The sequence below is a fragment of the Pyrenophora tritici-repentis genome, chromosome 6 (genome assembly GCF_003171515.1).
Source record: "Pyrenophora tritici-repentis strain M4 chromosome 6, whole genome shotgun sequence".
Classification (NCBI taxonomy): domain Eukaryota; kingdom Fungi; phylum Ascomycota; class Dothideomycetes; order Pleosporales; family Pleosporaceae; genus Pyrenophora; species Pyrenophora tritici-repentis.
The window spans coordinates 1,775,659-1,803,526 of NC_089395.1; the positions used below are offsets into that span (position 1 = coordinate 1,775,659).

The 27,868-nt window shown below is 50.5% G+C and overlaps 12 protein-coding genes across 12 annotated transcripts; 7 read left to right on the top strand and 5 right to left on the bottom strand.

Moving 5' to 3' along the window:
- Positions 1 to 134: 134 nt before the first annotated feature.
- On the bottom strand, positions 135 to 1,172 carry PtrM4_118960 (protein containing SET domain protein; the record flags this gene model as incomplete). Its single annotated transcript, XM_001935213.1, has 1 exon — positions 135 to 1,172. The coding sequence occupies one exon, from the start codon at positions 1,170 to 1,172 to the stop codon at positions 135 to 137; it is 1,038 nt and encodes a 345-aa protein (XP_001935248.1).
- Positions 1,173 to 2,141: 969 nt separating this feature from the next.
- PtrM4_118970 (uncharacterized protein) lies at positions 2,142 to 2,444 on the top strand (the record flags this gene model as incomplete). The annotated part of the gene is made up of 1 exon (XM_001935214.2): positions 2,142 to 2,444. The coding sequence occupies one exon, from the start codon at positions 2,142 to 2,144 to the stop codon at positions 2,442 to 2,444; it is 303 nt and encodes a 100-aa protein (XP_001935249.2).
- A 1,089-nt stretch (positions 2,445 to 3,533) lies between these two features.
- PtrM4_118980 (uncharacterized protein) lies at positions 3,534 to 3,803 on the top strand (the record flags this gene model as incomplete). The annotated part of the gene is made up of 1 exon (XM_066108340.1): positions 3,534 to 3,803. One exon carries the CDS (start codon positions 3,534 to 3,536, stop codon positions 3,801 to 3,803), a length of 270 nt encoding a protein of 89 aa, XP_065961525.1.
- A 2,970-nt stretch (positions 3,804 to 6,773) lies between these two features.
- On the top strand, positions 6,774 to 7,106 carry PtrM4_118990 (uncharacterized protein; the record flags this gene model as incomplete). Its single annotated transcript, XM_001935215.2, has 1 exon — positions 6,774 to 7,106. The coding sequence occupies one exon, from the start codon at positions 6,774 to 6,776 to the stop codon at positions 7,104 to 7,106; it is 333 nt and encodes a 110-aa protein (XP_001935250.2).
- Positions 7,107 to 9,904: 2,798 nt separating this feature from the next.
- PtrM4_119000 (uncharacterized protein) lies at positions 9,905 to 10,075 on the bottom strand (the record flags this gene model as incomplete). The annotated part of the gene is made up of 1 exon (XM_066108341.1): positions 9,905 to 10,075. The coding sequence occupies one exon, from the start codon at positions 10,073 to 10,075 to the stop codon at positions 9,905 to 9,907; it is 171 nt and encodes a 56-aa protein (XP_065961526.1).
- Positions 10,076 to 14,711: 4,636 nt separating this feature from the next.
- PtrM4_119010 (DedD, protein conserved in bacteria) lies at positions 14,712 to 15,140 on the top strand (the record flags this gene model as incomplete). Its single annotated transcript, XM_066108342.1, has 1 exon — positions 14,712 to 15,140. The coding sequence occupies one exon, from the start codon at positions 14,712 to 14,714 to the stop codon at positions 15,138 to 15,140; it is 429 nt and encodes a 142-aa protein (XP_065961527.1).
- Positions 15,141 to 18,849: 3,709 nt separating this feature from the next.
- On the bottom strand, positions 18,850 to 19,400 carry PtrM4_119020 (uncharacterized protein; the record flags this gene model as incomplete). The annotated part of the gene is made up of 2 exons (XM_066108343.1): positions 18,850 to 18,861; positions 18,912 to 19,400. The coding sequence occupies 2 exons, from the start codon at positions 19,398 to 19,400 to the stop codon at positions 18,850 to 18,852; spliced, it is 501 nt and encodes a 166-aa protein (XP_065961528.1).
- A 265-nt stretch (positions 19,401 to 19,665) lies between these two features.
- PtrM4_119030 (uncharacterized protein) lies at positions 19,666 to 20,762 on the bottom strand (the record flags this gene model as incomplete). Its single annotated transcript, XM_066108344.1, has 2 exons — positions 19,666 to 19,782; positions 19,851 to 20,762. The coding sequence occupies 2 exons, from the start codon at positions 20,760 to 20,762 to the stop codon at positions 19,666 to 19,668; spliced, it is 1,029 nt and encodes a 342-aa protein (XP_065961529.1).
- A 159-nt stretch (positions 20,763 to 20,921) lies between these two features.
- Positions 20,922 to 21,578, bottom strand: PtrM4_119040 (MutL, DNA mismatch repair enzyme (ATPase); the record flags this gene model as incomplete). The annotated part of the gene is made up of 2 exons (XM_001935218.2): positions 20,922 to 21,391; positions 21,449 to 21,578. 2 exons carry the CDS (start codon positions 21,576 to 21,578, stop codon positions 20,922 to 20,924), a joined length of 600 nt encoding a protein of 199 aa, XP_001935253.2.
- Positions 21,579 to 21,774: 196 nt separating this feature from the next.
- Positions 21,775 to 23,391, top strand: PtrM4_119050 (uncharacterized protein; the record flags this gene model as incomplete). Its single annotated transcript, XM_066108345.1, has 3 exons — positions 21,775 to 21,854; positions 21,948 to 23,109; positions 23,161 to 23,391. The coding sequence occupies 3 exons, from the start codon at positions 21,775 to 21,777 to the stop codon at positions 23,389 to 23,391; spliced, it is 1,473 nt and encodes a 490-aa protein (XP_065961530.1).
- A 721-nt stretch (positions 23,392 to 24,112) lies between these two features.
- Positions 24,113 to 25,875, top strand: PtrM4_119060 (CypX, Cytochrome P450; the record flags this gene model as incomplete). Its single annotated transcript, XM_001935220.2, has 4 exons — positions 24,113 to 24,275; positions 24,329 to 24,479; positions 24,530 to 25,781; positions 25,834 to 25,875. 4 exons carry the CDS (start codon positions 24,113 to 24,115, stop codon positions 25,873 to 25,875), a joined length of 1,608 nt encoding a protein of 535 aa, XP_001935255.1.
- Positions 25,876 to 26,448: 573 nt separating this feature from the next.
- On the top strand, positions 26,449 to 27,598 carry PtrM4_119070 (CCL1, Cdk activating kinase (CAK)-RNA polymerase II; the record flags this gene model as incomplete). The annotated part of the gene is made up of 2 exons (XM_001935221.2): positions 26,449 to 26,736; positions 26,795 to 27,598. The coding sequence occupies 2 exons, from the start codon at positions 26,449 to 26,451 to the stop codon at positions 27,596 to 27,598; spliced, it is 1,092 nt and encodes a 363-aa protein (XP_001935256.2).
- Between the last annotated feature and the right edge of the window lie 270 nt (positions 27,599 to 27,868).

Here is a 27,868-nt window from a genome sequence, read left to right on the forward strand (position 1 = left end):
AGGCGTGGTTACGGATTAGGCTAATTAGCGGCCTGGCGGGTGAACAGGGCCGAATGTGCGAGCCGCAGGCCTGGAACTTCACATGGCATGCAGGGATACACGAACCGACCACGGGCGTTTTTACAATGTGGAGCTCATGCTGAGGGCGTCACATACTTTAGCTGGCTTTGCCAATTCGAAATGTAAAGACCAGTGAGTTGTGCCATCTCGTTGGTAAGCGACGAGTCGGGATCTTCCATGTATCGTATTTCGTACGCTTTGTTAGCCCAGGTAGCTGCTGATTGCCAGTCTTCTACTCGGCCATGGGTGATTGCAACAATGCGGTAGGCTTTGGCGTAGTAATCCGCAAGACCCTCTTCTTGCACAAGCTGGGAGAGCTGAATGCTTACTTGGGCGTTTTTGAGTGCCTCGCGTTTGCCGGCCTTTGATTGCGGAGGTTCAATGGTAAGGCGGTGCTCGAACCTGGCAAAAGCTCTACTGATGGTGATGCGGCGGTTATCGCTGACCGCTTTGTCTCGAGAGCAGGCGTCACATTGGCACTTGAAACCATACTTGTTGAGATGCTTCTGTCGGTCCTCTTGCGGCATGGCTAGGGAGATGTAAGATACGAAAAACTCCTCTCCAGCCTTGATTTTCCTCGTCGCGAATACCACGCGCTTGTTCAACCTCTTGCTCCAAGTATAGCCCGTGTTGGGCCGGCAAGAGTGATTAATGCGCGCAATCTTGGGAAACAAGCCGACTTTGTCGTCTGTCATGTACGCATTGGTGCGGAATATGGTGGCGAGCTTGTCCTCTTCGGTTGTGTTTGCGCCTTTGGTGTAGTAAGTCAATGAGAGTACCTCCTCTTGTTGTTGAGGCGAGAGCGCATCAAATTCGTGGTGAACAAGTCGTGATACGGCATCCATGGGATATACACCTCCTCTTGGGACTTGGGGAAACTGGATTTTGAGAACGGGAGCTTCGCGCATGACTATGTCACCAACGTCCAGATCGTGGACAGCAAAGACGCCCAAGCCTTTGCCCTGGCTCGACTCGACTACGTAGACGCCTGGTGGTCCTGGGCAAACAGAGTACTGAAGTTGGTTCGAGGCAGGCTTGCCTGGACATGTTGAGCTATGGGCGAGAGCCGATAAGGGCACAAGAAACAAGATGGAAATAGTGTAGAAAGACATTTTGATTGAAAAGGTAGATGTGAGAATGAAGGAAATTTAGGAGGAGTGGTGTTTCTTAGATACTTTCATAGCGAGCCGGAGAGAAACCGTGAAACGCGTTTCATGCTGACGTTGGTACAGCGCCAGACTCCCGCAACAGCGAATCAAACTTTGTGGCTTGAAGCAGAGTAACATGGTGACAGCTACGAGAAGTTTGGTTTGTCGCGTAGAAGCTGTTTGGGTTGAGTCGTGCGTTGCAGTGGAGTGACAGGGAGTTGGAGATGCTTGGCATGCTTGTCGCGCACGGGTATACGCTCATCAGTCACGACACGCCAGACTTCATCCTCAACCACGATATGGTCCATTGTTCATCAGTAACCGTCTTTGATCATCTTAAGATACCCGCCCAAACAAGAGGAAATGGTCGGGCGTGTCGGCCACAGCTAGGGCGTAAGGCGTGAGCAGGCCGCGAACAGCCGCACCGGGTTTCAATGCCGGCAATTGGTACCGTCCACGGGCATCTTGTCAACCACCAACGGCATGAAAGCTTCCCCGCGGTCAGCGTCAGGGTGGGGCAACAACACATCATATACAGACCATTAGCACCTATCATGTGCACTATGTATGTCTCCGTTGAGGCCGCAATCGGCTTTGTCTGAATTGTGTTTAAACTCTGTCATGCGCAGTCAATTGCAACGCTACATACCAACATCCAACGACCAACACCATGGTGTAGGTATCTATCTCAAGTTGCTCGATCCATGTCTAATGCGCGTGCAGGTACACAGCATCGTTTGCGTTTTTTGAAGCGCTATGGGAGTACGGCGTCAGCCATGTCTTTGTGAACCTCGGCTCAGATCATCCGTCCATTATCGAAGCTATTGTCAAAGGCCAGAATGAAAAGAAGGGACAGTTCCCAAAGATCATCACATGTCCCAACGAGGTAAAGCCGACGCGATGGTTAATGTGCATGATAACTGACCGCACCAGATGGTCGCCCTCTCCATGGCGGACGGATACGCCAGACTGACGGGCAAACCTCAATGCGTCATCGTTCACGTCGACGTCGGAACTCAGGGCCTCGGAGCCGCAGTACACAATGCCTCATGTGGACGTGCGCCCGTCCTCATATTCGCCGGTCTGTCGCCTTTCACCATCGAGGGTGAAATGCGTGGTAGCAGGACGGAATACATTCACTGGATACAGGATGTGCCGGACCAGAAGCAGATTGTCGCCCAGTACTGCCGATACACCGGGGAGATCAAATCGGGCAAGAACGTCAAGGTGCGCTGAACGAGACTACCATACTAAAGTCAGACTGACATGTGACAGCAAATGGTCAACCGCGCCCTATCCTTTGCCATGAGCGATCCGAAAGGACCTGTCTATCTCTATGGTGCACGCGAGCCCATGGAGGAAGATCTGACACCATACAAACTGCAGATGGACTATTGGCAGCCGGTTGAGCCAGCTGCACTTCCTCCAAGTGGGGTCAAGACGATTGCTGAAGCTCTGGCGCACGCTCAAGAGCCCCTCATAGTGACGGGATACTCGGGCCGTAATCACGATGCGGTGCAAGAGCTTGTGCGTCTAGCAGACAACGTCAAAGGCATACGCGTCTTGGATACTGGAGGCAGCGATATGTGCTTCCCTGCAAATCATCCAGCATGGCTAGGGCTGCGATACGGCAACGATCCTGCCATCAAGTCAGCTGATGTCATACTAGTCCTTGATTGCGATGTGCCGTGGGTCAATACGCAGTGCCACCCCAAGGACAGCGCAAAGATCTTCCATGTTGACGTCGACCCCCTAAAGCAGCAAATGCCCGTTTTCTACCTGAACGCGACACAACGCTATCGCGCCGATTCATATACATCACTGACCCAGCTCAACGAGTACCTTGAGTCAGCCCTCAAGGAGAAGCTTTCAAGTCAGCTTTTCAGTCAACGGTGGACTGCGTTGCAAGATTCGTATAAGAAGAAGCTTGAAGGCATCGCGGGTGAAGCAAAAGTAGACGACAACGGTCACTTCGGCACACCATATCTCTGCTCCCAGCTAAAGAAACTTTGCCCCAACGATACCATCTGGGCTATTGAGGCCGTCACCCAAACTGGCTTTGTTGCAGATCAAATCCAAGCTACCCTTCCCGGCTCATGGATAAATTGCGGTGGTGGAGGTCTTGGATGGTCTGGTGGTGGTGCTCTGGGTATCAAGCTCGCGACCGAGACAGAGGGCAAGAAGCAGTTTGTGTGCCAGATTGTCGGCGATGGCACCTATCTCTTCTCGGTTCCCGGGTCCGTCTACTGGATCTCTCAGCGGTACCAGATTCCCATCCTGACGATTGTACTCAACAACAAGGGCTGGAATGCACCCCGACGATCCATGCTACTCGTCCACCCCGATGGTGAGGGCTCCAAGGTCAGCAACGAGGAGCTGAACATTAGTTTTGCACCGACGCCAGACTACTCGGGTATCGCGAAGGCGGCCAGCGGTGGTGAGATTTGGGCTGCTCATGCGAGTACCGCAGAGGAACTGGGGAAGCTGCTACCAGAGGCTATTAAATCTGTACTCGAGGGAAAGTCGGCAGTGCTTGATGCGCATCTTGAGGGTCCGGAAGGCAAGTATGGAGGTGCGAAAGGTCGCCTAGGATAACTTGAGTGCTGTCGTGCGACGTACAGTACCTCGTAAGACATAGTGCAAATCCCTCTCGTTCGTCTTCTTGCTTACCGCGCACGAGAGATTGCAACTATTAGCTGACGATCGATCGAATATACCGCAACGCATACTTTCCAAGTAGTGCATACACATACCTTCTCCCTGACCCGTACTTGGCACTTGCCTTGGTCATCGCGCGCGCCAGTTTCCTTACTTTGCTGCTGACATGCACCTCTCTTTGTTGTATAACGTAACAACCACGTAATAAATTACCGGTATCTGCCCGCGATTATCCCACCGCCTACGCCGAAATAGTCATACGACTTTGGCGGCGCATCAGGGTCGATACATAGCTGGCAAAAATAGACTCATGTATAGATCCATCCAAACCACACTGATTATTCGGCACATTGTGGGTCGTTTTGCTGATCGACTAAAGAGGCGTGGAGCTGACAGCTGCACGGCTCCAACAACAATTAGTTGCAGATGGACGATCTACATACTCACGGATAGACATTGCCGAAGAAATGCCTTTGAAAAGTATATGAAAGTTAAAGCTAGACACCTCTCCTGGAAAGAGCCTTCAATCCGTCCTCCTTGAGTTTTACTATATACATATTCACACTACTACTACCTTATCTATAACTACGTCTTCTTCCGAACAAATCGTCGAATATTAGCAAGATAAGGCTTTCCCTTCTCTGTGCGAGCCTTTTCACGGCTACTGCCTCTGCCAAACTTGGTTTTTTCATTGGGTTTGGTGGGCAGTGTTGGTATAAGGGATTTTGCGCCGATGGATCCCAAAAACGTTGTTTCGACGCATATACTTGGCCAAAACCTGACTGCCCTGCCACTCTTGGTGGTGATCCGTTGACACATTGGTCATGCGTCGGCATGGCCGCAGGGTTGAATCGTCTGCAATGCGACAAACCGTAAGTTTTTTTTCTATTCTATTATTACTATATTTATTCTAACGGCAATATTCTAGAGAAGATGTCTGCAAATAGGGTTAAAGAAGACTTATGTCTGGAATTGAACTCGATTGGTGTAAAAGGCGACGCGCCTGTGCCGGACGTCGACCAGGGCGGCTAGGGCGGCCTCATCCTATTACTTCATGTTGTCGCGTCCGACGGAATATACAGAGGTATGCAGGAAGGTTTATTACAAAACATTCGAACATTTCGCCTACAATTGGGCTACTTTGTATATATCATTCGAAAGCTCTTTGTTATCTTCAACGCGATCACTACATTTACCATTTAGGCTGAGCTCCTAGCTCTTGAGCATGCGACCAAGGAAGCAATCGTACTCAAGAGATTCTTTAAAGAACTGACTCTTGTAACATCTCGCAGAGTGACGTGTAGTAAGATGGGGGGTTTTCGGGTTATCAAGGGGGGTGTCGGATCGTGAGTATCGGTAGAGACGTCGGCTGCTTGACACTTCGGCCCGACTTCGGCCCACCTTGCGCAGAGCTTAGGTGTACCTTCGTAGCAGCTATGTTCGTAGACAATACCAATACCAGTCACCAGAAGAACCTCGTTGTTGTTATTCACCCGTACGATCGTACAAGGCCTACCAACAATAGGATCACTAGTTTTCTGCGGCATAGAGGCATGTAGAATACAGAATATGTGGTTCCGCTGGGAACAAGCCAAAGGGTCGTTTTCCAGGTCCAATACTGGGAGCAGAGTCCGCAACAATCAAGCGATAGGCAGATTGATTACCGGATTAGGCCTCGAAAGATCACTATCTGGTCCGTGACAGACCTAATCAGGTAATCAATCTGCCTATCGCTTGATTGTTGCGGACTCTGACTGGGAGACGAGCAGGATGACAGCTGACGGGCTCACCAAATCACTGAACCAGTAGCAATTTGAGCGTTTCAAAAACTAATATTATTCAAAGACTAATAGAACCTACATCTCTTGTTAGATGAAAGTGTCGAGACGCGGTGAGAGCCTTCACTAGTATTCACGGTGAATCAGGCTTCCCGTGCTCTGATTGGCCAGGCACTGATTAGTCAGCTGCTCCGTGCGCGCACCATAGATATTCTCCCTTCTCCCGTAGCTCCAATACAACAAGTTCACACACGTTTTCTCCACCTCCATCAGAAAGCGCTGACAGATGCTAGATGAGCTAGTGCGACTCGGCAGCTGTGAGAACCATGTAGATTACAGCAAGGCTTGGCACTTACTATATGAGCCTACGAACCGTAGCTAGAATATGACACAATCAACAATGATGGTCTATTAATACCAATATATTTTCTACCATGATTCCAATATAGTGAATATCGGATAGTAAGAAAGGTTACCACCCCCAAAACTACCGCATCCAAAAGTCTTGAAATGATTACATCGATGCAGCAAATTTGCGATCGAGGAGAACCACTAGCCTGATAGTAAGAAACAGAAATAACAAAATCCCAGCTAAATAGCCCCTCCGTCTTCTCCGAACAGGCCCTTAACCACATGCTAAGGGGGGCAGTAATGGTGACAGCAGCCTGTGCATATTTTCGTAACCATATACAAGCAAGCCCAACAGGGTGCTTTGCATTCCCGTTTGAACATTAAATCTCCAGAATAGCGGTTTGCCACATCTCCTGTAGTCATGGCCTGCCCATAGGGCAGTAGATGTGCCATCGTGTTAGCGGAAGAGTGACAGCAGAGCGCGATGAACTACACTGGATTTTATGAAACTCAAAAAGAAAACGCATCACTTGTGTATTAATGTCTTTGATCCGCACTGTACACTGTCTTAGCTCGTGAGAGACATTAATAGAGAGAAGCTTGTTCAGAAGACAATGAAATCATATACTGAAACTATCTTACAGTCTCATCTCACTAACAAACTAAGCTCCCTGTCTATTACATATAAGAACTACAATAACACTCTATCGCTCTACCCAGCACTCTCCACTACACATAAAGATTTCCTAACAGTACGAATTTCGGCGGCCAAGTCAAAATGCCAAATTTCCTCTTTATAGCCGGAATTATTGTCCTTCTACGATGGCTACGACTTATAGAGCAGCCGCAATTACCAGATGTAGCTCTGTCACTCAGCGGGGGAGGGCACCCACCGCCGTCACCGCCGCCACCCCAGATGGTGTTCGACCACGCAAACGTATATGTGGGCCAGATCATTTACCAGTCAAATTTTTATGGGAGTGACGAGCGTGCTCGGTTGGAAGCGGATGCGGGGCATGGTGCAGAGAGCGGAGGCCCGCTTAGGTGGCTAGCAAGCAGATTACTTGAAGCGAAATACGCCGGCGAAGACGGGGATGCGGAGTTGGATTGAATCGACTGGAGGAAGGGGAGAGATCGGGAGCAGAGATGTCCGAGCGGCAGAGCTGGGATAGAGATACGGGGGAGTGGGCACTGTGGCGGAGGAACTGATACGAACTAAGACTGTCGGTACGGCATAATTAAGGAGGATAATTTCAGGGGTTTGCATAATTAGAGATGCATCGGGTGAATCGCTGCTACCGTGACTGTCTTCATGGCTATTCTCATCAAAGTCCATCACCTACCAAACTATACCACTTCAATGACCTCCGCCACTGCACTCAGTCTCAAATACCCTCAACGAAGACATCTTATCCCTTATCCGGAATACCATGAGTAAGCACAAGCATAAGCGCAATATTTCACGCTCAGTGCCAGGTCTGAGTCTGTTCGCAGACATGGACTTCAGCGTCCGCCGAAGCCTAAGCACCATGGGAAGCACAATATCTCACTATTACTGTTAAATTGCTGTTGAAGTTTCCCAGCATGACAAGAGGGAGAGTTCAAACAAGGCGTCACAAAGGAACCGATTGAGCTAGCCGAATACGGCATACCGCTACGCACGTGATGAACAAAGAGATCATTAGACAAAGCTAGACCAGTGCACTAGTTTAGACAGCTGTCCCGGCGTAGTCAGTGCCTTGTTCTTTGTGCTGTTTTCACAGCCCGGTCGCTTATGGGGCCTTATGAAATAACAGTCAGTTGGTCTTTCAAACTTCTATGCAGCAGAGCATCAACATACATGCCCAACTGTCGCCGGCAGGTCATAAATCAGATTTATCTTCGTCGCCATCTTCTAATAATATTTGACAGATGGTCGGCATCGTCAACGCTACATTCAATCCCTACGGGGTTAGCGACAATGCCACTCGTTCTTTCAGACCTCCGTACGCCCGCCGATCACATAGAAGTTCCTCCAGATCTCCAACACAGTCCATATCCAGCAGAAATATGGAGAAAGATATCTCGAGAGGCCAGGGCGCCGTCCAGGCCGCTCCATGTTCGACAATCGGGCAATCTGGACAAGAAGGAGTGCAGCTCGCTACGCGAACGCAACTCGAAAGGCGATTGGATACTCACTCGAACCACAATGCTTGTGCAGATACTTTGGCTCAAAATGATCATGTTATGCAAGTATGGTGTCGTATACCCCGTTGTCAATCTCTGGAGCATCATAAGCGGCTACATTCCAAAGAGGGGGGAGTCTTGCACTGTGTGGCTTGCTGAGCCCAAGCCATTTCTCGCAAACGTGTCTTGCCACTGGCTTCATGGTAGTAAGCCATGGCAATTGCTCACGAGAGCCTTTTCCAGGATCAACCCGTTATGTGACCCAATCTATCGCAAATTTCACTGCAGTAGGTCTTGTCCACACACATATTTTATACATGTAGTAACGCCCCTCTTAGATCCTTGGTTTGCGACAAAGCAGTTTCTGGTTTGGGTCGCTGTCCTGGTACCCGCACTGCTTCTGACGACAGAATTGGTGCCGAGCGTGTACAACGGTTTTTGGTGCTTTGGCGCATGTTCTGCATCTCACCTTACTACACCTACTGTTGGCGCTACAATAGGCCCTCTTTCTGGTTGCACTCCGTCCTGTCCACCCACTTGGCTGCATTCCACTGCAGATCTCATCCTGGGTGATTATCCGCGAATATATCCTGAACTTCGACCGCCATGGCACGAACTACACCGTGGCTGGAAACAGTTCCAGAAATGTTGGCATCCGGATCGGTCGTCTCGGCGCAAGAATCTGAGCGACCTTTTGGTCCCTGGCGCTCCTGACCTAACAGTAAGACGGCCTAGCAGTACGTTTTAAAATAGCTTCTCACTTAATATCTAGACAGAAATGTAGGGCATTGTAGAGCGATTGGATACTTCGGACCTAGCTAAATGTTATCGCATCGCGTGTCTATTTTAAACCTCTTGGCTTCAGTCGGTTAATTAGTTTGGTCTATCTTATCGCAAGCCACTGAGGGGCATGCATACAGTAGTCGCCGGAAAAGGCAAAAGAGAACTAACCCCTCACCTTCGTCTTGAAGTATAATATCTAGGCATAACCTAACGTTGGCCATGTAACCTCGTCTCAACTCGACTCTGCTACTACAACACACGTACCTTATCCTAAACAACAAATATCTTTCCTAAATTTCCTTAGCATAAAGGTTAGTATTTGTTCCTATTTGGAGTTTTAGTTCTTAGGTTTCAAGATTAGCCACTTCGTAGATGGTCTCCTCTATCTCCACCGTCCCTCCTGTCAACTACTGCACCTGGAAAAATGAAACGATAGCCGAAGCGCCAATGGTTATAAAGGATACAGATTGCGGGAGCACGACATGCTCTGACAGCACTAGCTATATCACACCAGATGTACCTGGTGTTCCTGATGTTCCTCAAGATGTTGAGGAAGAAGAATAAGACAGCAGTGTTATAAAGAGTTAGTATCTCACTGGGGGTTCTGTACTGTATTTAAGCGTGGGTCGCAATGAGGACAATAAGACATTGTATGCTCCTTATGTAACCCTAATACCTCTATGGTAAACGTCTTATCAGATTACTGTGCGCTGAGAACAAACACTGTGTAAGAACCGGAAACCGATTTCGGTTAACACTATAGAACAGCGTCGATCAGGGCAGACGCGGGCGAACATGGATGCCAGCCCGTTCTGTCGATAGCGCGGCATTGTTCTTTCTGGAATGGAGTTGGGTTGGAAGGAAATTCTTTGACCCCCTTGGATTGTCTTGTACTAACATCCGTCCATCTCACGTCCCCTTCCCCTTCCCCGTCCACTTCCACGCTCACCCCGCACAACCTCACTCTTCCCTTTCCTTCCTCCCCTCGACGGTGGACCCTTCGGCGGCGGACTTGGAAGAAAAGCAGGCATAACAGGTGTCGGTAGCACAGTCAAATAAATCGTCGCCATCTTTGAATCCATCAACGAGGTCCTCGCTGTATTCGGCGTGACTGGCTCGAAGCCCTTCCATAGCTTGGCTTGGCCATGCCGTTGCGTTGGGCGTAACGTGCGTCGGTGGTGTACGAAAAGCGCGAGAAGAATCATCAGGACGATGCCGATGATGCCGATTACAACGCCGATGCCCAGGGCAGCTGATGTGGAGATGATGTGGCCATTTTGTACATCGCGGGGACGGAGAGCAGCAGAACAAGAAGCTCCAAGAGCATTGGAGGATGGTGTTGCTGTAGCGCCGATGGCTCGTGTACCGGTTTTCAAAATCAAAGTGTCCATTATCGTCGGAATCAGGTTGGAATTCACGGGAGCAAGTGCTCAGAATCGTGTTTTATCGGGAAGCTAGCTTATCAATATAGGTTTTTGCTCGACGATTCAAATGAGCGAGTGGCGCACATGTACTCACACCTTCTTCTCGGTGCTCTACGCTGGTTGGTATGCTCCTAAGCGCCTCCCCAGGTGGACCTGGATAGACTACAGCACTCGGTGTATCGAATTTCTCCCTCCCCCCCCATCCCCATCGTGGAAAGACTGACCTACTCTTGACGCATATACCAGCCAATCCGAAAGCTGCAGGTTGCTGGCCAGGCTTGTACACTGAGAAGCACATATGTAGGCCTTTCCGTGAGATGCGCAATGTCTTCGAAAGGTGAATGGGGGGTGGGTGCTCGCAGGGGCAATGTATCGAAGGCGTCTGAATGACAACCAGATGCAGTCGTGAGACGAAGTAGAGTATGTAGAGCAGCAAGGAGTATAATACGCATATATTAAGTCCCAATCAGAACGATACTTGGAGCGCTGAATGGTCAGCGACGAAGCTTATTCGATGATGTTTCAAACACTTTCTGTGTGTGAACAGCCTCAGCGGCTATGCAGCCGCCACTTGGGCTTGGCACTCGATAGCCTTTTTTGGTATGAAGACGGATTTTCCCGCAGCAGGGTACTTTGAACGATAAATCTTGCGATAGTAATTAAAATAGAAGATAGCAGCCTCTATATATGTAAGACGAAGTTTTGAACACCTCTGTTACGTGTTCTCTCTATTCTAGACAGCATTTTCCCTACAAACATAGTCTATTAGAGAAAAAAACTTGGGATTAGATGCATTTACAATTACTTACTTGGACGTTGAAATACCTGGCTTCACCAACACCATAGGGTACACATTGTTTGCGAGGATGCTCAATTTGGGCGTTTTCCATATCGAAATGTGATGCGCGCAAAATACCTTGACAATTGTAGTCCAACGTGATGGAGAGGACAGAAGTTTTCCAGGGGTTAGGAACCTGATACTGTCCCTATGTAATCTTTAGTACTTGATTCAAACTTACAGGGGGAAAGTCTGCAAATGCAACTCACTGGTGCGGTACGTATGCATGCACCCCCTTGATAGGTGTGTGGTACGCATTGGATTGCGCCTACAATTCCAACAAGTGGTACGAGGAAATAAGTGTAATGCATCGTGTCGATAGCCGAATTTTTGGATGTAGAAAGAGGTATTGGCTGATATTAAAGGATGTAGTAAACTGTGGGGAACCAGATTGGTTCAAGTACTCGAATCGTGAGTCCCGTTTGACGGCTGGACGTCGGTAGTTTTTCGTGTCTGAGAAGATGATTTCGCCTATTCCGGAGTGCATCACGAGGTTGCGAAAGGTATTGGGCGGAGGGCGGATGCCAACACGAACACGGCGGTACTCCGTGGGCGATCCAACACCGATCAGGTATGTACGTCCAATTTCACGGGGGCGGGGGGTAGGGAGCCCCACGTCAGACTTCAAGATATACGAATTTGTGGTGGGCAGTTGCAATCCCTCGGTTTTGATACGTGTGTCCAACACGCAGAAGTCCAGTTCGTGGCCTCCTGCCCATGACACACGGGCTGAAAGCGCCACAAGGCAGAATATTGAGGAGGAATTCATAGCAAGCCTCGATTGTTTCCAAGTAAAGGGGAGGAGGACACGTACTTGTCATCATGTCGTGTAGGAAAGATGGTTAGGGCCCTTGGGCATACGTTCTCTGATTGTCTCTTCTTGGACGGCAATTCAAGAGCGTACAACGCAAGCAGCTATTATAATCCACATTCCTCATCGCTCACCGTTTATCGCGCACCGCGCGCCAGGCTTGCCACCATGGCAAAACTCGTCGTACGCACCCGATATCCATACTTTGGCAAGATTACTGCAAGCCGTCTCACTCATCCTCAGCGTACGCCAGTCCAGTCGCTCCAATATATCGTTTAAAAGCGTCTTCGCCAAGTTGGACCTCCAGTGCTTCGAACACCTTAAAGCAGCCCACATGCTCTCTGTATGCCGAACCAGCAAGCGATACAACAAGATTGCCCTCGGGCTGCTATATACGGACATGTGCATCACGTTCTAGCAAAAATCTCGGGCATACACGTTGCTCCGAGACACCAACATGGTCATGGACATACTATCTCACCTAGCCAGTAGCGAAATTCTGGGCCGAATTACGAAGAAATGCACGCGATTGCTTGCCACATAGCTAACACGCCGAGGCCAAGTCCGCCAGCGGCGGTCACACAGAAGATGAACACCAGCTTAGCGTATGGATAGCAGCTAGTTTGCGAAAGAAGATTCGGCTCGAATGGCGCGTAGGACAGGTAGATAAGAGCAGCTTGTTGGGACCCTGCTTTGCCACGTTTACTTCGCATGCATAGCGTTGGAACAGAGGAATAGACCCTACCATGCTGTAATAAGATGGATAGGTAGGTCTTTCAGTCCTAGTATAACTGAGTCCTGAAAATGGCAGACGAAGAATAGACCTTACCTTTGAAGACAGCAGATGTGTTAATATCTTTATAATGCGTCGTCAGAACCTTTCCAGCCGATGGCGTTGGCAGTAAAGAGTACAGTAGACTGGTGTATGTACTGCGTATTTCAAACCTCTAGATCACCTAACTTGTCTATCCTGCGATTAATAACTTGCGCCGTGATTAGAACTAGCGGCTAAGAAGTGACGAAAGGCGATCGCAAGGCTTACATCAGCACGTGACTGCGTATGCAACTACACGTTTCCCTGTATCGAGCTTGAAACGAAAAGCACCTCGTCTGATACCGTCACTGTACAAGCTCGAAGCGGTCCTCCACAGCGGAAGCCAAAAGAACACATGCCAACGCCAATTGAGCGGATACAGCGGATACATGTCCGTCGGCAGTGCCAGGAAACGTGGCAGACAAGCTCGTCAAGAACCGGAGCTATAACAATGGTGCAGCCATGTCCCGGCAGCTGTAGTGTCTTCTCCACATGTTCATCAAACATGTTCTCAGCGGGCGCTTCGTGACATAGTGCCACATGCGGATGCTTGACCAAAGAATCCGCCTTGTAGCATCGTCGTACAAATACCCGTTGGTCAGACGTGCGTGAGCTGCCCAGATGCCAGATAGGATAACTCGGATGCGCGACACACTGCCATGATATCAACAAGAAAATTTCCGCGGCAAAAACAAGTGACATGAAAATACGCGTCATAGAACAGCAGGTAAAAGCAGACATGTTGATCGAGTTGTGATGTCGGAAGCCAGCAAACCAGGCACGATCGGCGGCTAGCCCAAGTAGAACCGGAAAAAACGGGCTTGGCGATGCGAGAACCCGTCCAAGTGGCAGTGCAAGCCAGGCACGCCAACTTTTCTCGCAATCCTTCACGCCACATGCGTCTGGGGAAGAGTCAGTTCATTCATCCAAGATTGCGCTTTCGTCATTGTTTCAGCTTCCTCAGCCGTCGCTACGGTTTGCGGCCCTGGAGCGTAATGCGTCTCAGGAATCGGTGAATAAACGAGCCCATGACGACATGGCTTTGTCATGTAATTGCAATGCACAACATGCTGCCCGGGCCCCCTCTCAATTTGACGTGCCGGTGGCTCGGATGGTTGTCCTAGCAGCAGGATTGCTCTGTTTGGTGGTACCGGTGTGGGCAACGGTAGTTGGCAAACAAGGCCTGCGTCTCAGGAACGGGCTTTTGACTTTGACTGCCAGCTCACGTTGCATAGCGTTGGGGGCTGGTAGTAAGATGGCTTTGCCCTGCCCGGTCGACAAGCGGTGATTGTTTCAGAGTGAATCGATGGCCGCCGCACCCGGAAATAGTAGCATTTTGGGGCGCGGCATCAACAACAGCCACGACAGACGCATGGCTTGTTGTCGGATGGGGGCTTTTGCAGGTCTCGGATGCAACCTTGGAATGTGTCTTGGCCGTATAATCGTCGTCGACGGTGGACAGGCCGGCCACTGTATCCCTGCGTTATACGTCATGGGCTAGAACTTGAAGGGCAACTGGGACCCACCAGAGCTTCTGGAAAAAGAAACGACTGGTAAAGGCTGGCACTAGATTGGACCAGGTGGGAGGTGGCCCCCGGGGAGCAAGTAGCAGCAACATGTGGCGTCACTCACCAGTCATGGGCGTTTGCATTACTTGAGAAAGTGGACGAGGCGGTGCGCAAGCACAGCAAGCAAGGGCGCGGGTGCCTGTTGCTGGGGCTATGGCAAGCATTCGCCTGCCCTTTGGTATAAGAGCTCACCTCGCCTTGCCCTCTGCTTCGTTTTCACATTCCACATTTCACTCTCTCACTCTCCCTCTCCACATCAAACTCAAACAAACTACTTGTCTTCCCACACAAACAACTCCACCAAACATCAAAATGCGTTTCTCCACCATTGCCACCGCTGTCTTCGCCGCTGGCGTTGCCAACGCCCAGGTCGACTCAGTCCTCTCCCAGATCACCTCGGCCGTCGGCGGTGCCCCATCCAACGCTGCCTCAGCCATCTCCTCGATCGGCTCTGCCGTCAACTCCAACGGTGCCTCCATCACCAGCCGTGTCGGATCCGAGGTCAACTCTGCCGTCTCCACTGCCGAAGCCGCCGCCAGCTCTGCCCTCAGCAGCATCTCCAGCGAGGCGGCTTCCAAGGCCAGCTCAGCCCGCTCCGCCCTCGAGTCCAAGACCGGCTCGCTTGCCAGCAGCGCCGCCTCTGCCACCTCATCTCCCTCCGACGGTGCTGCCGACTCTGCTGCCATCCCCGCTCTCGGTGCCGTCGGTGCTGGTCTCTTCGCCCTCGCCGGCCTTTTGTAAGCGGCTCGGCCCTTTCAGCAACAAACAAGCTTCTTTCAGTCATCTGCATCAGCACTTCTTTCGACGGCTTTCCCGCTCGATCTGCGTTGCTTGGCCCTGAGCTGAGCGCGCGCGCGCGATCCTTGTCTTCTCTCGTAAGACACATGGATGGGATGGGAATGGTTCACACAGGCGATTATGGCGTCTAGCCCAGAGGCCTATAACATTGTAATAAGTCATATCAAATCAAAACATACCCAAATACCCCCCCAAAAAACACCTCTTGTGCACTTTTGCTGTTCATCTCCATTGACATTGACGACTCCCAATTTCACCCTGTCCATCAGGAGGTGTCGTGACCGCCATTGACTACTCGCAATCTCACGACTCATTCATTTCACCAACACATTCCCCATGACTCGCGCTTTTCCGGTCAATAAAACCCATTTATTGTTTGCATGTGTGTTGTCAAGCCAGAAAAAAGTCTCCTCTCCCTCAGCTGTGGCTGTCGTTTGGTTGCCATGATGCGACGTTTGACCAAAGATGACGTAGCACCGCGCGTTCAACTCCTTGCCAGCGCCGCGCCAATAGACACGCTAGGACTAGCGCTTGCGCCTCGACCCATGCACTCCGCACCGCACGCATTGCATCCAGGCCTGGTATGTAGAGGAGATATTTATCCGTTGCGTTTACCGCTGCTGCTGCGAGTAGGTGAAGCGAATCAGGCCACCCATCTGCACCACACCAGCCTCGACTGTGCATACATGTGCATGCATGCATGTGCAGCAGAAGTCATGTGTTGTTTGTTTTTTGCGGGGAGGGCGTGGCTGAAGATCGGAGATCGGACACATGGATGGTGGACTCGGAACCGGAAACGGAACGGGGGGATCTACAGAGCCGTCTTACCACGCTTTTTTCTCCTATCTTTTGTCCCACGTGCTGGGTGGGATAAGGAAAGGAAAACAAATCTAGAGGAGGAGAAGAAGACCGAGCTGGTAGGCGTGGGGCACGACGATGATTTTTTTTCCGTGGGGGGTTTTTTTCTTTGCGCTGGTGATGTGATGTGATGTGATGTGATGTGATGTAGTGGTGGCTTGATGTTTTCGGGCTGTTTTAGAGTGTGTTGCGGGCGGGCTACGACTGTTGTTATTGTTTTTGCTGTTCTCACTAACTATCTGACTTGTATATACCGCACTTCTTCCTTCTTATTGGTGTTCTTCCTTCTTATTGGTGCATGCTTACCAGTTTGTAGTCGCGATATAGATGAACTCGGTCTGGTTAGGTGTTTGTAGGCTTTTGATTGCACTTTTTTCTTCCCTGAAGTCTTGGAATAACTACCGCTATTGTATACTTGTTTTTATTGTACGAAGAGAAGCTAAGCAGGGAACTCTAAAATTATCACCCTATCAGAGATGATATGTTGTAGCATTCATATGTGCGTGAAGGTATGCAATAGAGAGGAAGATAGACAAAAAGGTACAAGTCTCTAGTTAGCAGCGCAGCATGTCAAACGATTTCGTTCAAGAGAGATGTAGTATAGAACATGCTCATCGGCTAGCGTTTAGATAGACAGCCGAATCTACACGCTTCTATCCGGAGCAGAGTTGCGAGGAAACTATATCTAATAGTATCGTGTTAGATTAATATAGTAAGATACAGATGGATATTACAGTCTACCTAACAAACACGGTTGCACTATTAAAAAATACGCCTCCTCCCCTTCTCCCCGCCTTCCACACGCCTGCCCTTTTTCCGGTGACTTGATATGGGTGCGATAATTCCGGCTGCGTTCTGATAGGTTGGACTTGCTCGAAGAGGTACAAGACTGAACAGGCGTATACTACGAGGATTAAAGCTAAGAATTATTCTGGTTAGAGCACTTGGAAGCTATGATGGCTGTTATATTCTTGTCTATAGTGTCTTTGATTCAGTTTATGATAGTCTAGTATCTGTGTTCAGCTTAAGAGGAGGAGTTATCATATCAACGATTGCCTTGGAGTCGCATGTGTAGGCTGGCGATGCAGTAAACTATTAAAACATAGCCTTTAGAATAGTCGATACCTCTACTTAGCTGGGAGTAGTATTGTAGACAGCATACAAATAAGTTGAAGATAAGAAGTAAGTAGAATCAGACTCCGCAACAATCAATCGGATCGGCATGATTGATTCCTATCTAGGTTAAAGGCTGCCTAATGAAGTAATTCTTTAACCTATATAGGAATCAATCATGTCAATCGATTGATTGTTGCGGAGTCTGAGTAGAATGATATAAGATATGTCGAAGTAAGTTTGGGATAGATAGTATAGGTGCGTAATTACCTAGACTACTCCTGATTGCAAAGTACACTAGACGCGTTCCTATAATTACTAGACCTTATCTTCCCCGACTCACCCCTACCCTAAGGCCCTATCACAACCCCCATCCATTGTACCTAATTCACACTCTGATATATCCACAAACATCAGCCCAACACCACACAATCAAAGACAGCAAAGTCTAACACACTATACCGCACCACCTCCTCCACTCAGTCCTATAGTGGCAGTCAACCCAACACCAAACATCTCCACTTAACATACACACACACACTTCGATACCTCCTCATTCAAGCTTATCTCGTCATGCGCTTGAGTACCGCGTCGATTTACACGGTGGAAATAATACTACTACACAGTATTAAACAAAAAGTAGCGGCTTTGGTTTTTTTAAGATAGAATGTATGTGTTTTGGATTGGGGTTTAGTCGGTGCTATGAAGGGTTTTATAGGGGAAGAGCGGTGGCTGGTGTGTGGTATGTGTGTTTGATTGAGATGGGTGATAAACTCTGATAGGGACAGGGGTAGAGGCAGCGGATATCAAGGTTTTGTGCATTAAGCGTATCAGTTCCATGAATGTTCGCAAGGTTAGTTACTGTGACCGTGTCAGGCATATCGGCTGCATGGGTATTGCTAGCATCTTAGGTACAACAGTACTGGTAGCTAGGAGATCTTGGTCGCGGACATCGATGAAGGGGCGGATTAGGGATTGTATAGTGATGATAATTCAGAGTTGGTTGCGGAATAGTAAGACTGTTGATGATAGATATACCTAGGTATCTGAACTCTAGTAATTATGTACAGGACTTCTATGAATGTCACTCTAGCATATCCCTATCAATCCAACCCCACCAAGTAGCGAAACACATACTACTACCACACCTTATCCCCACTCACCAGCATCACCTCCCCACCCCTCTCAAATAAGCCCCCCCAATCCGTCCCCGTCCCCGCACTCATCTCTCCCCCACCCACACCAAAAACACTCACCCCCTCCCTCCACCCTTCCCACCCCTCCAGCCCAAACAGATGCCTCATAGTAGGTCTCCCATGCGGACAAGACCACGGCTTATCCATACTCCCCATATGTCGCACAATCTCGCGCATGCGCTTCGTCGGCAGTGTCTTACCAATCATAACGCTACTCCTACACGCGCGACTAGCCAGCAACTTCCTCACCTTGGTGGGCCGCGGGATATACGGTGATGTAGAGGTAGATGACGAGGGCGGGTTATCTAGGATGAGGGCGAGGAGTTCTTCGAGGTCGGTGGGGGAGAAGGTGATTTCTTTGGACATGGGGAGGGAGGTTAGGTGTGCTGTGGTGGTGGTGTTGTTGGGGTTGGGGGTTTCTTCGTCGGCGTCGGTTGTTTCGATGACGAATCCGTTTGCGAGGAGGGCGTGTTCGTTTGCGAGGATTATCTCTTTTTCTACAGCGCTGAGTTCGAGGGGGGTGGGGGTGCACGAGGCGTTGAGATACGAGGACTGTGGTTGCGGCGAGGCGCTCAAAGTTGTATTTTTCGTCGCTGGCGTGTTGGTCGATGATGAAGAGGTCGGATGTGGGTGCTGTGGAGGTGGGTGGTCGGACGGCGATGATGAAGCCTTGGTTGAATTGGCCGACTATTCGCATGTCGTGGAAGTCGGATTTTGTTACGGTGAGGCTGAGGCGTTCTTCTGGGTCGGCGTCGTGTAGCTGGGCGCTGGAAGGTAGCATGGATTTGTCTGTAGTGTTTGCCGGAGATGTGTCGATGGCTTTTTGGAGTTCGTGGATATCGCGTGAGATTGACTCGGCGTCTGTCTCGATGACGCGCTCGAGATTGATGGTCCAGTACTTCTTCTGCATAATCTTGAACATGTTCTTCATGCGTTTGACGTTCATCTCAGTAGGCTGAGCTGCCGCCTCCTCGGCTTCAGTAATGAGCTGCACAATTTTTGCTTCCTCTCTTGCTTTCTTCTCCGTATCGTCCATGTACTCATCGTCTGAGCTTTCCGGGTCTGCTTGTAATTCTTCTTCAGCATCAGAGATGGATTTTGTATCCAGTTCCTGTTCTGAGACAGTTGTCGAGCGTAGCCGTGAAGCACTCTTTGAGATGGTGAGGTTGTCATCCTGTAGCTCATCGAATGCTCGAGATGGTAGGCGTTTATGCGGAGAAGGAGAGCGTGTGGGCACATCAGACACGTCAACGTCCTGTATACCCTCGTCTTCTTCTTCGTCTCCCTCATCATCATCGTCACTACTTTCGAGTTGGGTACCTGGAGCCGAAAACCCACTTATGCCTTGTTTGAACAGACTCTTCTTCGGTGTCTGGTCCAGTGGCTTCCCAGATAACGAGAACTTGGGTATATGTATTCTAGATCGTCTCGAGGCTGCGGACTGGCTTCCGGTGCCAATTGTTGAGACAGTCGTCGTATTACCTACCGTTATCGTGGCTTGTTGAACTGCGGTTCGCATTGGACGCATGCGGTCAAACGCGTTCTGAATCGTACTTTGCGACAGCGACTTTTGCGGTGTTTGTGAGATGGCTGGAATCGGTTGTTCTTCACTCTCTACATCCGCAGTATCTTGCGGAGATGCGGGCAATCGCACCGGCTGGAGCTGATGAGAGTTTTGGGAGGCTATGCGGGCGTTGAAGTCTTGGACGATTCTCGGAGGTTGCGGCAGCCTAACGGGAACATTCTTGATTTCTTCCGGCTCAAACAATGGTGACTGTGGCCTTGGGAGTGGCGATTCTGTTGTGTCACTTTCTTCGAATGAAGCACTACGCTGAAGTCCTTTTGGATGGCACATGCGTTCTTCCGTCGTCTGATCGTTCTCGCGGTTGCTTTCAACTTTACTTCTGGGCAGTGGGCGGACCACTCGTTCTTCAGAGTCCCTACGCTGCATGGTTGGTGGTTTGAAGGCAGAGGTAGGAGTCTTCTTTCCCAAAAGTTGCGATTGAGGCATACTCTGGTCTTGACCCTCAAAGAGCTCTATCAGTGAGTTTTTGAGGTTTTCAAGTAGCGCGGTCTGGTCGTGGAGCATGATGGTCCGTTTGTCTGGGCTAACATTAACATCGTAGGCATTTGTGTCAAGCTGTATATCTGCGAATATAAAAGGCGATTGTGTGACGTTGTAAGACTTGTAAACCTCGTTGAACGCCTTCGCAACTTGAGGAAGGGTGCAAGGCCGCGAGTTTACGAAGAACATTTGTCTGTCAGGCGTCTGCCGACCTTCGCCAACAACAGGACGGGAGATGTGGCCCACTATCTTGACAGTTCGCGATCCCGGGTCCTCTTGTGTGCTCCAGTTTCTTGCCGTCTGTGTAGCGCCCGGACGGTTTGATGGGTCCATGGCGAACTCGAGGGCGAGGGGAACTAGGGCGGCAATGGTCTTTGCACCGTACACGTTGGAGATGTTGTCTCGCGTACTTGTGTTGGCATTGGTGGAGAAAGCTATAGTCTTCTTTCTTGGCTAAGTTAGCACAGCTCGGGAGTACATACACACTCACGCTCACCCTTTTGGTATTTGATTGCTCACTGAGAACTTGACGCCCACACTGATGCATGCGTATGCATTTAGTAGCTGTAGCACCTTGTTGTACTCTCTCTTGATGTTCTTCTCGAGCTCCTTGCGCCTTACGGGAAGATTATGGAACAGTGTCTCTACCACCACTGTCGTACCCTGCTTAGCTGCCACGACCGAAGTCGCCTTCAGCTTTCCTGACTGCTCAAAATCTAGCCTGGTACCTTTGGATCCATCCGAGGCTCGGGCAGTGACAATGTGGAAGTTGGAAAGGGCACATAGCGACGACAATGCCTCGCCGCGGAAGCCAAACGTCTGTAGTAAGGCGAGGTCGTCGTATGTGGCAAGCTTGGAAGTATAGTGCTTCAAGGCGATGGTTTCGTAGTCGTCAGGGGCAATCCCAGAACCGTTATCTTGCACTTCTATGGCGTCGAGGCCATAATTCTTAAAGCGGACCTCTGTAGTGGGTGTCAATCATGGCACATGGGTATGCAGTGTGCGGGGCGAAGACGTACCAACAGAGGTGGCGCCTGCATCGATGCTGTTCTCGACCAGTTCTTTGCAGACAGACTGCAGGTCGACAATGACCTGGCCCGACTGTATCTGGTGCACCGAACGGCCCTCGATGGCTTTGATGGTAGCCATGTTCGACATGTGAAGGCAAAGAGGCGTGACTACGCGACTGTCAGACGCGTTCCATGCCAGCCAATGGGCGCACTGCGCTAAGTAACTTGGTGCGCGGCCCCGCAGTCAAGGTTACGCGCCCTCTTATCATGTATCCCATCCCATCGCTCCTTCCCTTTGTCCTCTTCATTCCCTTCCTTGCCTCTTGTCGTGCAAAATGGAAGACTTGCAACAGGTCGAAAAGCTGGAGTCACATCTGCATAGACTGGTGGACAAGACGCGGAAGAAGCGTGACAGGTGAGTTTTCTCAGTGCCGGCAGATCTGAGCGCATGTGATACTGCCTCTTCCATGAGACATCACAGTCACGTCGGCAGCTGACATGACGGCAGTGTCGATGAATTGAGGCACCAACTTAGGCGAGCCACCAATGAAGCGATGCAATACCAGAGGGAATGCAGCAAACATGCCATATACTACTCTAGGAGCCAATGCTTGCACTTGGCCAACTTGATGCAGCAGAAACTTCCCGCGGAGCTACGCGATATGATATACGAATTTCTGGTTGTGGAAGACCGTCCTATCTATGTTGGGCCATATTATCATCTACGTACCTACCATGGACATAATCTTAATCCACCTCCGCCAGACGAGTTGTCGCCTGAGGAGGAATTGATCGTGAGAGAATTGGTAAGAAATGCACCTCCAATAAGGTGGGAATCGACGCGAACGTACCAGCGTCTTAAAAACACAGAAGCTTTGGATGTCGACAGTGACGGCGTAAGCCCAGAACTCACCGAACGCATCCGGAAGCTAGATCTCACCTATTCCAACGAGTGCACCAACCAGAATGGCGGCCAAACCACCCTTCCAGATGGACGTGTAAAACAAGTACACACCTACCATCCACCTGAGGACATGGTGCTTCCCAGCAGTTACTTGCTGAACCCCAGATACTTTGGGCCTGCGATGTCAGCTGAGATACAGAAGGTGTATTACACGCAAAACACGTTTTCCATATGCAGCATTGAACAAGCGATACGCAACTTTGGAACTCTCCACTCGGGCTATTACATGCAGACGTGGGAGAAAGACGGCAGGCCACGAGAGGTACCAGACGACTTAAAGCTGCAGCCGCTATTTTACCCTGTAAATCACGTCCGCGACCTCCAAATCCGCGTCAAGTGTGAGCAATACCAGCCGAACGTCTATGACCCGTGTGCATACGAAAACCTGCAGCTTTTTCTGCGCCAAATCTGGTCGAACATATCGAAACTCGATCTGTTCGTGGGACGTGGCTTGCCATTTGGAACGAGGATTGAGATCGTTCTCATGACCCAGTTCGGAGATCTTGGGGATGACGACAACCGTATGTACGCTGAATGCGCATATGTCAACTTCCTGCAATGCATTAGGAACATGGTCTACAAGTTGATGTATGACCATGACGACGTCTGTGTCACGGTCACGCATCATGATGAACACAACCTCCCACTGCAACTAGCGCCGGATATCACGGGGGTGTTTGCACTGACCAAAGAGCGATGGGAATATGTAAGTACCGTATTACCACCGTCTCTGTCGCATGAGCTAAATATGATTTAGGAAAAGTCTTTCCGCAGGGGACTAGGAGACGATGTCGACAAGTTCTATGTAGTGCCCGCTTGGCGGGACCAAGAGCGGGAAGAGTTTGTTCATGGGTACGATTTTGATGAGATTGGGCAGTATATTCGGGAGCGTTGGGGTCTGGAAGATGCATTCGATAGAGCGACTACGCACGAAATTAGAGAAGGGAGGTATTGGCCCAGACCCGTTCAAGCTGACAGAGGGGCTTAGTGAAAATGGCTCAGCGCGGAAGGTCCATACGAGGGGAGGATGATGACGTAGTGGATGTTAGTAGAAGGGGATTTTATTCAGTCTTCATAAGGGATTATGATGTGTATGCTCTTTGCAGCATGGTGAAGACTTTGCGCTCTGTTCCGAGTTGGGAGAAGCGACGGAAGGGTGAGCAATTAGTAAGCAACGTAGTAAGGCGGTCGTTCCTTGGTTCTGGACGGAGTTTCGCATGCATGTGCCGATTGGCTGTGTGCCTGAAGCACCACAGGAACGGGGCGTAGGCATCTGCTGGATGGGAAAAGTATACATGTCGATGGCTTCAGGCCATCACGACACGGACGACTTGGGATTAGACTCCGCATACGCGACTTGTCACGGCCAAGATGCGGGCTCGTATAGGTGCATTTGTCCGGGCGCGATATCACAGCATCAGCCACGGGAGCCACTCAAGGCGCGTTCGGATGCGCTAAATCCGGGTGCCGTGCGGACTCTAGTGCGCGATAGGCATAGAGAGGCTCCTTTCAGTGTCTGCAGTGACCAACCCTCTCGCCAAGGCTTGCAATTAAACTGGCAGAGACCCTCTTTTTGGTGTTGTCCTTTGGCGGAATATAATACGGCGTGGTATACTCTCCTGGGCCCTTTTGCGACCTTCCCCCCGCGACTTTCGCGCACACCCTCGTAAAAGCTTCACGCGCGGCGCGATTCGGAAAAAAGTTGAATAATGGCGGTCAACGCGAGTTTCGTATCGCCCACGGCTGATGCAAAAGTCGCTCAGGTGCTCGCACAGTTCGATAGCAATGGCCTGTTATCGACCGTCTTCACCGGCTTCACCGTCTGGAAGCTGGTCTTGACTCTTGTCGTAACGGCTATCGCATACGACCAATGTGCGCAAAAAATCCTCCCGACGATGCGCCCGCCACTGCTAACACTCGCGCAGTCAAATACATCTGGAACAAGGGCTCTATCGTTGGCCCGTCATGGAAGATACCTTTTATTGGACCATTCCTCGAGTCGGTCAACCCAGACTTTAACAAATACCACGAAAAATGGGCGTCGGGCCCTCTGAGCTGCGTCTCAGTCTTTCACAAGTACGTTTGTGCGCTCGCCCTCACCGTGCTCGTTCTGACCGCTATTCCAGATTCGTCGTCATTGCCTCGACCCGCGACATGGCTCGCAAGATCTTCAACTCGCCAAGCTTCGTAAAGCCATGCGTCGTTGATGTCGCCTACAAGCTTCTGCGCCCCGAGAACTGGGTGTTTCTCGACGGCCGTGCCCATGTCGACTACCGCAAGGGCCTGAACAGCCTGTTCACCCGCCAAGCGCTCGAACAGTACCTCCCGGGCCAGGAGGACATTTACAATACCTACTTTAAGCGCTTCGTACAGCTCTCGCAGGTGGAGAACAAGGGCAAGCATGCCCCGTGGATGCAGCAGTTCCGTCTGATGATCACGGCCCTGAGTTGCCGCACTTTTGTCGGCCACTACTGCTCCGACGAAGCTGTCAAAAAGATCGCAGACGACTACTACCTGATTACCGCTGCGCTCGAGCTCGTCAACTTCCCCGTCATCATCCCCTTCACCAAGACCTGGTACGGCAAGAAGTGCGCCGACATGGTTCTGGAAGAGTTCTCAAAGTGTGCTGCCAAGAGCAAGGTCCGCATGGCGGCCGGAGGCAAGAAGGAGTGCATTCTCGACTTCTGGGTAGACAACATGATTGAATCGGAAAAGTACCGCAAGAGGGTTGAAGCTGGCGAGAAGGTCGATGACTCTGAGAAGCCAGCTACCGTGATTCGCTGGTTCAGTGATCTCGAAATCTCCATGACCATTTTCACCTTCTTATTTGCTTCGCAAGACGCTACTACCTCTGCTGCCACGTGGCTCTTCCAGATCATGGCCGACCGTCCCGAGTACTTGGACAAGATTCGCGAGGAGAACATCAAGGTCAGGAACGGCGACATCCACGCCTCTATTTCGCTCGACACTATTGAGAAGTTGCAATGGACTCGCGCTGTTGTCAAGGAGACGCTCCGCTATCGTCCCCCAGTCATCATGGTTCCCTACCTCGCTAAGAAGGACTTCCCCATCTCGCCCGAATACACGGTGCCCAAGGGCTCCATGGTCATCCCCACCACGTACATGGCTCTGCACGATGCGGAGGCATACCCTAACCCCGATTCGTTCGAGCCGGAGCGATGGATCACTGGTGATGCCGACCAACAAACCAAGAACTGGCTCGTATTCGGCACAGGCCCACACTACTGTTTGGGCCAGACATACGCACAAGCGAACCTCATGCTAATGATTGGTAAGGCGAGTATGTTGCTCGACTGGGACCACCAAGTCACGGATCAGAGTGAGGTAATCAAGGTGTTCGCTACAATCTTCCCCATGGTACGTCATTTCCCTCCAGCATCCATCATGAAACACTGCTAACATATCCAAGGATGACTGTCTGCTCACATTCAAGGACCGAACAGCGGCATAGGTAGCTGGTGTTTGGTTGGCTACGAGATGCGCATTTCCGATGGACTTTTTATTGCATTTACATCCGTAGATAGTGGAGCTGAAGTTCAGATTCTTTCCCCCAAGGGCAAAGGTACAAGTGCCTTTGGTCTTGCCTCTTAGATTTTAATGACTACGGCCTTGGCGCTCATCGAGAGGTGGCCCATTGGCTTCATGAGTACCGAAGCTGGGATGAAATAATACTGGTATGATGGGTAGGAGACTCTAGGAAGAGTAGTGGACAATCAAAGTGAACGAAATAATAATATGGAAACAAATGCTTTTGTACTGCTCGACTTAATGCGCCGTGCATGCTCAAGCTATAAAGCTATGACCAAGGAACTTTTGTGGTCGTACACCAGCTCCACATACCGACTACCTCTCACCACAATCCACACTCACACACTCGCACTTACCCACCACACACATTATGCCGCCGACGGCCTCCCCGTCGGAGCGCGACTCCGAGCGCGTTGGGCCACATCCATCGTACATTGAGGTTGCGAAGCCGTACATTCTGCAGTCGCGCATGCAGAGATGTCTCTCGGATATCAACATGAGCGACGCCAAAGAGGATGCCGTGCGTCTCCAAGGCGTCGCATGGATCGACCAAGTGCGACGCGCATTACAGCTTCCTATCCGCACCTTCAATACCGCCGTCATCTATTACCACAAGTTCCGTCTGCTGCATGCGGATAACGAATACAACTGGGCTGATGCAGCGGCTGCCGCCTTATTCACTGCATGCAAAATTGAGGATACATTGAAGAAGAGCAGAGAGATCTTGTGTGCACACTGGAACCTCAAGGTCGGGCCTGGTGAGAGCTTGAGCAGCGATGACCCAGTACGCCTGTTCCATGCCCCGCAGCTTCACCGTGTACTGATGTCTGATATTTTAATAGCGCTTTGAAAACCACTCCAAGCTCATCATCGGGCTTGAACGTCTTATGCTCGAGAGCGCCGGCTTTGACTTTCGCAACCGATACCCCCAGAAACTCATGGTCAAGCTTGCCAGGGCTCTGCGCTTTGACGCAAGCAACGAGGCCAAGACAATCTGGAACCTGAGCATCGATTCGTACCGAACATTTGCGCCGTTGAAGCAGTCTACACCGACCCTGGCTATCGCGTGCGTGGAGCTTGCAGCGAGACTGCATGGCAAGGACGCAACGCGGTTTGTGGACACAGGACCGGTTAGGTATAGCAAGTGGGCGACAAGTCGGGCAGAGGTTATGGAGACCCTCCTTGATATGCTGGATCTGTATACGCACCACCGCAGCGCGACTTCTGTCGGACCCTCGTATACACTCGAGCATTTCATCAACATTCGTATTGGGCTTAACCAGGAAGCTTCGGCAGCTAACATCCCGCGCTACTCACAGTATGCGTTTGAGACGGCTTTGAGTGGGGATAACACCGCCAATGGCCTCAAGGCACGGAATGGCATCGACCCCACGAGCCCGCTCACGCCGGCCACTCCCGTCACACTCTCACCTGGTGTCGATCAGCCACCCAAGTCTGCGATAGGGATCCGCGGTCAGAACGGCACCGTTAGGTTCATGCTGGATGCAGCACGCGCCCACGACGAACGCGCTGCGGTCGAAAAGTTCCACAAGGTCGAAGAAGAGGAGTACGAGGTTGAGGTTCCAAATGACACCAGGGTAGATGACCGGGAGAGGGATAGAGCAAGGGTTGGAAGAGTGCGTTGAGTATGCATATGGATTTCGCGTTCTGCATTTTTGCTGTTTGTCTGCTCTATCGTTACCTAACCTATCGGCATGAAACTAAAATTCCCGTCACACAGCAGGATCCCAGGAGGATGGATAATGGCTTGCGCGATGTACCCGCCCCTGTACGCAACAGTCATACTAAAAACGTGGACACTGAACGTATGGGGGAATGTCGGGACGAGGTCGCGTTGCAGAGTCAACAGATTACTACCAAGACACACAACCGCGCTCATCCATCTGTGCAAGCTA